Source organism: Cygnus atratus, chromosome Z (genome assembly GCF_013377495.2).
Source record: "Cygnus atratus isolate AKBS03 ecotype Queensland, Australia chromosome Z, CAtr_DNAZoo_HiC_assembly, whole genome shotgun sequence".
Taxonomy (NCBI): domain Eukaryota; kingdom Metazoa; phylum Chordata; class Aves; order Anseriformes; family Anatidae; genus Cygnus; species Cygnus atratus.
This window is the reverse complement of record NC_066396.1, coordinates 67,667,218-67,679,358: the sequence shown is the minus strand read 5'-3', so window position 1 is coordinate 67,679,358 and position 12,141 is coordinate 67,667,218. Positions and strand designations below refer to the sequence as shown.

At 42.8% G+C, this 12,141-nt stretch overlaps 1 protein-coding gene across 1 annotated transcript; it reads right to left on the bottom strand.

The window, feature by feature from the left end:
- Window positions 1-206: 206 nt before the first annotated feature.
- Window positions 207-10,237, bottom strand: CDO1 (cysteine dioxygenase type 1). Its single transcript, XM_035569032.2, has 5 exons — window positions 9,948-10,237; window positions 8,130-8,207; window positions 6,074-6,231; window positions 3,303-3,472; window positions 207-969 (listed from the first exon to the last, which is right to left on the bottom strand). The coding sequence occupies exons 1-5, from the start codon at window positions 10,124-10,126 to the stop codon at window positions 940-942; spliced, it is 615 nt and encodes a 204-aa protein (XP_035424925.1). The 5' UTR covers window positions 10,127-10,237; the 3' UTR covers window positions 207-939.
- Window positions 10,238-12,141: the final 1,904 nt, after the last annotated feature.

The window sequence follows — 12,141 nt, the reverse complement described above, 5'->3', positions numbered from 1 at the left end:
AAGCATCAGTGAGCTGAACGGCAAAACTCCCACTAACTTAATTGGGATCAGGACTCTTTGAATGTTTGAAATACTTTTGACTTTCTAAAGCCTTTTCTGAAAGATTATTGCTTGGAAAAGACTTTGATGTTCATGACCAATGTGAATATTAGTAAAGTGTGATGAATATCTTAGTTACCAAGAAAAAAAGGCTGCAAACTTTGAAATTTATGCACAAATCCAGTTTATTTCAGTTACCTGAAAGGACTTCAGTAGCTATACAGAACACTTTGGAAACTGGACATTAGATGCATTGTTTGATTAGTCTTATTAAAATCCCAAATTTCTGCCCAATCAGTTTTGAAAATCATTGTACATGAAGCATTTTGCTGCTCCTATTTAAAACAAGATCTGACAAATGAAATTGTAAAAAAAAAAAAAAAAAAAGTAAAAAATGCACAAAACCAACAAAATGGCCTAGAGCATTAAAACCTAGAAGACAATAACAAAAATCTGCTGTTAGTTGTATCTAGTGTGCTACCCATAGGTACAAGTGACTGGAAGCTTAGAAGTTTATGTGTTTATTAAGTACACTGAGAGCATACATACATGTAGGCCTATTAAGTAGTGTCAGATATTTAAAAACTTTATTTCTGATATTCTCAGTGTGGTTTCAGAAGTGAAATTAAAAGGAGGCTAGAATCAGAAAACAAATTACTTAATTCTGACTTGGCAGTAGCCTAAGGAAAGACATCTAACCTCTGAAGTAGTTGACAGCACTAGTTAGCCTAGTGCCCATGATCACCATTCACTCAGGGAACGGGGTTTGCTGGAAGCTGCCCTAGTGTAGGTCTATGTACAAGGTATAGAAATAGAGATGGCTGCCGGCCTGAGCCATGCAAGTCTTCTGTCCCCAGTTCAACATTCAGCAGGTCTTGTGCAAACATGTGCTGGTGCTTCTCAGTTGTTCTCCTGCGGCACTGCCGTTGCCTGCAAGGGAAGAGGAAAGGTTGCTGCTTTAAGAAAAGAAGCAGAGACCATGCTTCATGTGCTCTGCATGGGCTTTATTATCAGGGTAGCTCAGCGCCTTACAAGACTTGGTGTATTTCTTTTCAGTACAGCTTGCAAGATGTTCTCCATGTTTTACAAAGGGTGCTATGCACCTGACAAAATCAGCCTCCCCATCCATTGGCTCTGATCATGACCATGAGACAGCTGAGGAGAGCGTCCTCCTTCTGGCTGCCTTTTCTCCCCGAGGTCACATTGGTCTGACTGAAACTGCAAGTCCAGTGAGGAAGGCAGGCTGCAGCAAGAAACCTCTTTCCCCAGTATAATCTCTAGTAGAAAGAACTTCTGATCTGCTGTGGCACCCATGGCAAAAACAGCTTTTCCTCAGTGAGCTTTTGTATAAGTATTCTTATGGTTTGTACCTGGACTGTGCAAACAGTCACTTCCATGGACAAGGCCTTGGTAGCATACCTACTTATTATTTTAATTATTAGGCCAGCCTAATTTATTTAAGTCTTTACTGCAGAACTAGTTAATTAAGACTTCAGTGTGGCCAGAAGCCACTAGGGATTTACCTGAGTGTTTTTCTTGCAGAAAAACATAAGGCAAATGGGAAGCACTGAATGTGCTTTGGTTAGGCAGATATTTTCACTAGTAAAAGATATGCACATGTGCTTCACATTACTCTCTGTGCATTTTTAACTTATAGCTCCCTGCTTTTGTATGTACTTTTGAGATCTGGTAAGCAGAAGAAAGCCTGAGTTTCCAGCGAGCTTTCCAGAAACCCTCACCCAGACCAGAAGGCTTTTGTAGCCTGAAGTCATTTCAGACAGCTGGATGGCCCAGGCCAGCCACCGCTTTTCCTCTCACTGGTATTCCATTTACAGGAATTCATGAAAGACATCCAGTGATTAAGATTTACCTCTGTCCTGTAAGCCAGATCCAATTTCCCGCAAAAGGTACCAACATTGCCAGTTGGTTACAGATCAAGAGTATAAAAACCATCCAAGTCAAAATATCTAGTTTTGCTTGTTATCTTACGTTTTTCATATTCAGTAAGCACTTAAAATGAAAAGGAAGCAAGAAAATACTGCATTCTCATGTGAATTTTGTTAAACAGCTTTACACATTCATTTTCCTTTAGAATCTGAATTGCAAATTTGAGTTTACTTTCTCAAAGAGCTTTCAAACTTGGGAGGGTTAAAGTTTGTGTTTCAGCTGTTCGGTAAGGTAATCATTTAATGTGACAAGCTTCAAAGAAATAATTACATTGTCCTGTCAATTATATAAAACTTTAACAGGATCTTACTAAAGGCTCACTCCATGAAACTCTTGAGTACTGAATTTCTGGCTTCAGTGAAAGGTGAAAGTGTTCTGTACATAAGAAAAAACAGTCTTTGAAACTCTGGATGGCTGACCAACAAGAATTTATCTTTTCACCCCTCATTAGTAGTTTAGTTTCCCAATGCATGGAAGAGTACTAGAAAGAACCCTATTATACCCTCCCAGATATCCTAGCTTGGTACCTACCCCAAAGCTGATTTTAAGATTTTTGTTCTACCTAAGTAGAATCTTGTGCTGTTGCTCAAGAATGCAGACAACAGACAACCAGCCTACTCTCTTTAAAAGCATATATTTCCATTTCAAAGGTTCGATTTTAAGGAATCATGTTAAATTTATTAAAAATTGCTTCTGTTCACAGTAAGTTATGAGATTCAAAAAAAAGGACTTGAAACTTGATGCTTTTTGGCAGAACAGTTTAGGCAGGAAATGTTACACATGACTTAAATTGGCTAAAACAATCTGTCTGCTTCACTGTTTTCCATTGACTAGGTTGTATTTACCATCATCTGCTGTCTGAAGACACTCAACTAACAGCCAAATTCTCATTTCTCAGCACAGAACTGATCAAGGAGAGGTAGGCTATTCCAACCCTCACACAACCTGACTGAGTCCACAGGCAAGGAAAAAGGGGATAGTAGGCAGAGCAGCCAAATCCAGTGTCATCATACACGGTAAGTCTTCAGCCTCAGTTTTCCCGTTTATAAAACACATGGCTGCATTACTGTCCTTTCTCATGAAGCAGAGTACTGCATACCAGGGAAGTGCTAACAGACAAATTGAGTAGTATTTGGAAATGGGCTTCATGCTGATGCCAGACCTGGATGTCCCAGGAACTCCTGCCTGTTGCAGGCAGCTTCCCCAGAGCCACCGCTCTGATAAACGGAGACAGGAGTGCAGCCCCTCGGCCCCATTCCACATGTGGCAGCATTCAGAGTCAAGGCCTGGAAGACTGTGTGCCATCTCCTACTTACACAGAGAGTCCTTTCTCCAAACTGGCTGTAGAAGGTCATCTTAACTTTGTGCTTGTGTCCAGTCCTCTGGTCAAAGGTGTTGCAGCTGTCGAAGGGCGGGCTGTACAAATGCAGGCTGACGGCAGACTCTGTGTGGCTTATGTTCTCCACACGGTGCAGGCCAATGGAGTCTACACAAGAGAGGGCATGAAACAAGAAGTTGCATTAACAGGAAGATTTAATGAGATCTCAAATACCTGGAAAAAATGCCATTCAAACTTAAACTCGTGACCCAGCCAGTTAGGCATACCTGCACTTTTATGGGCACTGCATAACTCAGTATAGGGAATTTGGATGCTGGTCTCCATCACAGGTTCCTAAATACTTCAGATTACTGTACTGCCTTCTGCACCTCCTACCACACTGGTTTATCTGCTACAGGTTAAAGGCCAACAGAAATCCAGAGAAGCCTAAGGAAGACCATACTATCAGTTATTTTCAAGCTATCATTTCCAAAGAAGTTTGAGGTTATTTACTTTCCTAGGAGATACCTAGGAGCACTTCAAGGTGCTCTAGAAGCAGGGAGATTTGAGTTTCTAAAAAATATTGCAAGAAATTTTACAGGGGAGAAGTTTTTGTATTGTTAATCATTTTAACAATAATCATTTAACAATTTAATATTGTTAAATTAAGTACAGTAACAAGGATATCAGGCATGGTAACAGACAGCTACTTGTATTTGGGGCATGGACTTAACGGGAAAGATGTAGTTGTCTTCTGTTGCTGGCATCTGTTTACTAACTAATCTTTCCAATGTATTAGTTTAGAGAACAGTCTTCTCATTTGTCTGATCTTTTGACTAAGGTGACAAATTACTACTGACTGGCAAACTTCCAACTTTAGCTGACTAGCAAGCATAATTGAACTTGTAATAAAATACGGCACTGTCTATTGTGTGGCTACCAATGAAGTAATGGTGTTTGCTGGGACATTGGAGCAGAAATCAAACTGTTAAGTGAAAATGTAAGGTATGAAGAATCACATCCATGCAACAAACCATTTCTGTTCTACACTAGAGTTTTTGAGTCACTTAGAGACCTTGAATTTAAATTTATGACCCTGCTGTAAAAACAGCTCAGGCCTTTGTACTTGCACTAATATGTTATATAATACCTAGACTCATATTGTGCAATGTAGGCATGATACTCTGAGAATCACAAGCACACTCTTAACTCTGATACATTTCAAGTGTAAGCCCCAAGTATCGTTAATATAGTTTATCTAAACAGAGGATGTAGTAGAAGGAAATCCTAATTCTATGCTCATGCAATGGGAGACCCAAATAAACTCAGCTGAGTGGGTTTTAACCTTAAAAGTAAAGTACAACAGTAACCAAGAAGCACACGACAGAAACATAAAGGTCACTGTTGAAGTAGTTAAGGCAATTAACATACCATCAGTATTTTTCTTCTACTTGTTTTACTTTTTTTTTTTTTTTTAAACCCACCTATCAGTTAGGAAACATGGCAGAGATCCAAACTGCCTCAGAGAATTAGATAGTAAATTTGTTTTAAGTAACTGAGAAAGTTTGGATAAGATGAACATAGGCTATAATTGCTTGCATGGGAAAGAACCACACAATGAGGAAAACCTAAATGATTGTAAGAACCCCTGGCCCAGGTGTGGGAGTACCACGTCTATCAGCAGACATGACAAGCTCCTTTTTGCATTTCCTGTCCCATGCTTTTTTTTTTTTCCCAGTTAATGTGGTAAATCTTCCACAAAGGGCTGCAGACTACTGCTCAGGCTTCCTCCACACCATCACTCTGGCTTAATCCGTTACCCGACATGAAGCTCCCTTGGGGAGTTCCAGGGCTCAGCCCCACAACATATGTGCTTCATTTTTTAAGTCATCGTGTAAAAGGCAGATGGTCCCTTTCTCCAGCACTTTGCCATTGTTCTGCAGTACTCATTACTCTTCAACATGATATATAATGTCTTGCATAGGATCAGAATGTTATGCCCAACTGGCAACTTCCAGATGGCCTCCAGAAGAGCACAACATGGTGATAACTAAGAATGTGCATAATGGGACGGCTCTAGGTACCTAGGCAACCTTACTGGTAGAGACTTAGCTGTCTCTCAGCATCTGTGGGATGAGGCATTTGCTTTGTAGATTGAAATGCTCAAGTGTATCCATTTTTGCTGACACTGCACTTCAGCACTATAGTCTGCTGTTGATTTGGACAAAACTAACACAGAGCATCAGGGCCTTTGCTTGTTCTGTTTATTCCATGGACAGCTAATTGTATTTTTTTTTCCCTAGGATTTCCACAACTATCCAAAAGGATGATTTCTTTGGGAAAAAAAAAAAAAAAAAAAAAAAAGCAGCAATTAAACTATTAAAAGTTTGATTCCCTTATTTCTCACTAAATACTATTTAAGCTATAAGTTTACTAGCAATTTCAAATAGTTATTTGTAGCACAGTGCTGAAGGCTGGTTGGTGTAAACGAGCTATCTGGAATGTTTAAGTATTGAGCAATTGTTGCAATGTCTCATGAGTGAGTTAATGGACTTTCTTGTTGTTTGTTTTACTGAACATAAATGTGGGGTTTGTGCAGAATCTAAAGAGATTCTTCAACAACATTCTTCAACCCATTCTTCAACAACAGTGCAAAACACCATTAGTAATATACTGTTAGAGGTAGGAGATTATTTGGAGAGCGTACAAACACTTAGGAGTAAGACACAAGGATGGGTAGCTGTCAAGCAAACTATTAGAAGAGCTTACCATTAATATAGGCACATTGATTTTCTCTCAAAACTCGCTCTGATTTCTTAGTCATTTCACCATTCCCTTTTTTCTCAGGCCATTCAAACAGAGTCTCCTTTAGATTTCCCTGGAGGATCTTCATAAAGCAGTGTGAATCAGTGTGATCATGGATGCTGCTATATATGTGAAAAGAATAACCAAACTCAGTATGATATGCATATCTAATTTAAGTACAGCAAACAGAACAGATGGCATAGCATACAGTATCTGGATGTAGCCCTAGAATGATAAGCTATTGCATATGGGTCATGCACAAAAGTCTTAGGAAAAAAAACAACAAAGCAGTCAGAGTGACTACGATAGGCCTACTTTAAAATGCTACATTAGAAAGATATCAGGATAAGCTTACATACAGCAGAACTTTGGGAAAAGTCAGATTTTGATCAATTTTGGACCTTACCAGAGAAAAATGCAAAGAAAGCCTGGAGGAGGACATAAAAAACTCTTCAGAATACTAATTCTTTTGGGCCAAGAAACAAAATGATGCTCTCTGCAGTGACCACAGGCAGAGGCCAGTATAATCTTGCAAATATATCTGGTGTTTCCAGAGCTACCATATTCCCCCCCAAAACACAGGGGAAATCAATTACTTCCAATTAATTTCTATGGACTCTTTACTGGTGGGATACACAGGCATTTGCTGAATACAGAAAATGCTGTACCTCTGACTCTAACTACAACCATCTATAAATACAATTCCACTGCAGTGGCAAAACATGAACAAACAGCAGGATCTATCATGATCTGTATGGTTCTTTTATCTGTCTCCTTGCTCAGAGGTGTGCTTTAATTGCTACATTTAGAGACATATTGGGTAGATACACAGTTGGGTTTTGGCTTTATTTTTATTTTTTTTAAATAGAAGACTAACTGTTAGAGCTGTCAATAGGATTAAGACAAAGGGAGAGCTCTCTACTCACTGGGGTTGTGGAGGAAAGGGGAATTTGGCCCTCCCTTTGGTACAGTGCTAACAAGTTTCAGTCAAAAACTTGGTACTTGTACATTACTGTTTTCAATAAACAAATGTCAGAGTTTTCCTGTAAAACAAGATGCCAAGAGAGCAGAGCTTGCTTCAGGCATAGAACAGTTCGCAAATGCCACGTTGTCATGGTCCTTCTACAAGCCATGAGAACAATCTGATCCTACCCGTGTAGGAAGCAAAAACCAGCTTGTGGTCTCAGTCTAGTTCTAGCGAATACTCATCCAACTCATAGTTTGACATAAATTACAGTCTTTGTGGGAATAGCCCAGAAGGAATAGAGGTGGTGGGCTTGGTTCCTACATCTCTCTGGGTATAACTTCATGGCATTCCCTAGAGAATACTGTAAATGTTCAGTATGTGCGCTCAATTAAAACAAACAATAAAAACACCCCAGCAGCTCCTTAGGGTTTCTATTTATATTCAAGGACAATCAGACAAAATCTGCAAGTTTTTCTTACTCCATATTGTGCAGTCCAGGGAATGGTGTCCAGGGTATGGTCTACACGCACAGCTCTGGAGGCCACACCAGCAGTATGGTCCACTTTGAGGGAGAAGGTGGGATGTCTGAACCTAGAACCACAGTTCTAACCCCAACCTAGTTTTATTGTCATGTCACAGAGGCTGTATTTAAACATGAGAGAATGAAGACTGTTTAAACTGGACCAAGTCCTACTTCCACAACAAAGTGAGGAACTCTGAGAACCATCAGGGTCTGACCAACCTGCCCTGCCCAGAGGACCCACTGCGTCTCTGGGATTAAAAATTTCCTCCGACAGAAGGAGCACACGATTTGGCCAGAGCATTTTTTAAGTGCTCTAAAAATGACCCTGAGAGACAATATTGCCAAAAGAAATAAACCAAGTATTCAGGTCTGCTATACCAAAGGAACAACTAGGAGTTCTGCACTGCTTAGTTTCCAGACATTTTCTAATAGCTCAGGTAGAGATGATCATTCTTCCTCTTCTTACATGACAGTGAAAGATACGGTAGCTTTATATCTGTTTGCTAAAACCATAATCTTTGGACACAAACCTGCCATGCCCTTCACCCCAGCACAAGATCATCAAGTTGAACTTTCCATTTCCATTGTCCACAAGATTTCTTGTATACCTGAAATACAAAGTGTTTGCTTTTTACTGTACTGATATGCCTAAAAAAGACAAAACTATATAAACATTGTTGTGAAGGAAGGTTGTGACATATAAACATCTTTTTCCCCCTTTCCCTTGAAAGCCAAGTTTTTCTTGGAAAAAGTGAAATTGGACTTCTAAGCTGTTGTTATGAAAGTACTTTTTCTGGGAAGAAAAAAGTTGGACATAGTTAATATTTGACAGTCTTATTGCGATTGAATTACATAAATGATCAGAGTTTGGGAACTGCGAGTCCAAGCTTAGAGTGGTAGACAGGATCTAATCAAAATAGTTATTGAATGAAGTCACTCCAGCAGCTGGCTTATAATTAGAAACAGAGGACTGCAATGAAAAAAAAAAAGAGAAATACATAGTTACATTCTTCTACAGCTCTTCTTTGGATATTCTTGGCTTTCTTTGTGTTACACAGCACTCATTTGTACTAGGTCAAAAAAGAAAAGATGTCTGGCTTTCCATACATACTCCTACTCTTTCCCTAAAAGTGCTACACCTTGTAGTATAGCCTTCTTGTGTGGATAAAATACCTGTGGTGAAATTTCTGCCAGCATCTGCTTCTAAACAAAGTGTATCATAGCAGGTTTTCTTAAAAAGGTTACGCCTTCTAGAGGCTTTTCAGACTTTGCTCCTGTGGCTTGAAAACATTTTGTGTTAACAGCCACCTCTTAGGTTTGGTTCCTTGTGCTCCCTGAAAGCCTCTCCTGATCTGTTGCTTGCCTCACTGTTGAGAAGCTCCCTGGAAAAGGGCCTGGGCTTTTGCTCTAAGCGTTGCTCTCCATACTGGGGCTGTAATCACAATGAATCACAGAGTCATTTTGGTTGGAAAAGACCTCTAAGTTCAACCTTTGACCTAGCACTGCCTACCAAACCGGGGCTTGGGCTTCTGGCTGCTATGGTGCAAATAACCCACCAGGACCTCCTGCTTTTGCTTTAGCTTCAGTCACGATTATTAGTGCTTACTTTGCCAAGCAAGTCAAATATTTAAGCCCTTGCAGGACACCTCGTTCTTGTCTAAAAGATGCAAGCACAGGCACATAAAAAGCGCACTGATGCCAACTGATTTTTTTTTTTTAAATTAGTTTTCTCATAAGACTGTAATCAATAGGATGCTTGCAGCAAAGTAGGTTTGTACCTATACACTGCCTCTTACTGCATCCACAGTCTGTCTGCAGACGTATTTCTTGCATGCTGTCAGGACATAAGCAATCAGTGCTGGCACTTGACCCAACTTCTCAAACACTGTTATTTCAGCACAGCAGGTCTGGCCGGCCAACACCAAGGCTGCCGTGCATACTTCCAATGTTACCACACATTTCCCCCCTCCTCCTCTACTTCGTTTCCTACTCCCTGCCACAATTTCGCCATCGGATTCCAACGGAGTAAACCCAGCGAAGGGCGGCCAGGAGAGTCGAAGCAGAAGGATGATGCTCGTAGGATAGCGGGGTCGGAAGAGGCTGCTCCTGTCCCGGAGAAGCCTGCCGGCCACCTCGCCTTAACACCGGGGCTCCGGTCTGGGGGCGCAGCGGGAGCGCCCCGGAGCCTCGGCGGGGAAGCGCCGGCAAGCTCCCGCCCGGGCTCCCCCGGCCCCGGCTCCGCTCGGGGCCGCCTCCCCCCGATCGCCACCGCCTCGTGGGGCCAGGGGCCGCCCCCCTCGGCTGCCCTGTGCCCGTGCCCGTGCCCGGGCGGCGGAGCGGCTCCGTACCGGTACTGGTCGAACTTGGCGTACTGCAGCCACTCCTCGGGGTTGCTCTCGTACGACTCCATCAGCGCCTGCACCTCCTCCACGCTGACTTTGTCCTCGGCGAAAAGCCGGTGCAGGATGCGCACCAGCTCCTCTAGGCTCCGCGCCTTCCACATCTCCGTCTGCACCGGCTGCTCCATCGCCGGCTGCCACCCCACCACACCCCCGGCCGGCCCCCGCCGCCCGCCTTTATGCGCCGGGAGGCACGGCGGGAGCCACCACCGCCCCGCCGGGCGGGCGGGACCGCGGACGGCCGTGCCCAGCCCTCGGCGGGGACCGGACGGCCGCTGGGCCTCGCCGGCGGCCCGCCGCGGGCAGCGTGTGGTGCCGGGCAGCATGCCCGCGCTGGGCGGCGGGGGAGGCTGCCGTGAGGCGGCCTGGTCCTCACGGGCCCGCTGGGGACGAGGTGGGGCTGGTCGGGAGGACAGCCAGCCCCGGCGCCCCTGATCCCAACACCCGCTGTGGAGAGAGTGGGCTCAGGCCAGGTGCTCTGGTTACCTGTCAGGATGTTCTTAGTCACGAGTTTGGGCCACCGAATTCGCTGTATGCCATAGAATTGGCTGTAAAACATCATTCTTTTCACCCAAAAAACACCCCAAACCCAACATTCTTTTTGCTCCCTTCTCCTTCCCAAAAAAAGACTTCAGCTACTCAGGCCTGCCTGGTGGTTGTGAGGCCACAAGCAGGCAGATCAGCTTTGTGAACCTGCAGTAGCTTTAAAGGTGTTCACAGTACTTGCACATGTCCTTAGAATCACAGAATCATTAAGGTTGGAAAAGACCTCCAAGATCATCTGGTCCAACCATCCCCCAAACACCAGTATCACCCTGTAAACCTTGTCCCTAAGCACCACATCCAACCTTTCCTTGAACACCCACAGGGATGGTGACTCCACCACCTCCCTGGGCAACCCGTTCCAATGCCTATCTTAGAGGTAGTGCCATCAACAGATTTCCAGCATGCCTAGTTTCTCTCTTTCTGACCTGTGCATTCAGTAGCTGCAAGAAAAATAAGTCCCGCTAACGTCATCACTGCAACTTGAGAGTTTGGATGGATTTCTGCAGTTAGGGAGACATTGCCATAGCTTTAAATGGGGCAGGGACCTAGTGCATTGGAGTGAAATATCGCTGAATGTACTGAATTGGTACACCGTCACAGATCTGTCCCAAAGATCTGGCACACAGAAAGAAGACCTGACCTCATCGCTACTCTTCTAGCAAGTTGTGTTGGTAGGTATGTGGGAGAGAGAGAACAATGATTTCAAGCAGACTTTTAGAGATCTGAAAGAACCTAAGATCATCCTGAATCTATGCAATGCAACCAGGATACCCTGGAAACAATAACAGCAGCCACCGTGCGGTTAAAAAACATCCAGTCTTTATGGGAGAGCAACATATAAAGAACAAAAACATCACTCCCTTGCTAACTTGTTCTACCCTAGTATTAAGAACAGGTGCCTCATTTCTTAATGGGATTTTAGTTATGTGTTGGCGTCAAGAGACTGTAAAGGCAAGTAAGTGGCACTTCTTTAGAGTACTTGCTCAAGTATCTCCACTTGGGCACCATCAGAACTGCTGTAGGTTGTAAAGAATTTGAAATAGTGTGAAACAGCCAGTACCATTTATCTAAAAGGTAGAATTCACTTTATCTTAGTCTGAAACATTGCCCAGAGGAATAAAATACCTTACACAAATAAGCTGCTGTAAGGATCACTGAAGCAGTGCTTCACTGGGTTGTGAAATGAACGGTGAGATATATTTTCCACGCCCCCTTTCCCCCCTCCAAAAAAAACCACCCACCCACCCAATACGATTTATTCTGATATTCCCAAGATCTGATAAAAAATATTTTCCAGGAGTTACAGTATCTCTTTGCTTATTTGCACATCTATATGTTCGGTGATGTTCTGTTGTTTAAATCCAGGAAAAAATGTGCTTCTGCTGCCAATGTCACAAACTTCAGAACTTTGATTCCTTTGCCACAATGGTGATGTGATCATTAGTGATGCCTTTAAATACTGCTACCAAAAGCAAAAGGGCACTTCATATATCCTGTGTTACAACTAATGGATCCATCTGGATCTACTTACTGCAGTTTCAAATGTGTACTGCCGTTGACTATAGCTTACTTACAATGCTGTACATATGAATTTGTC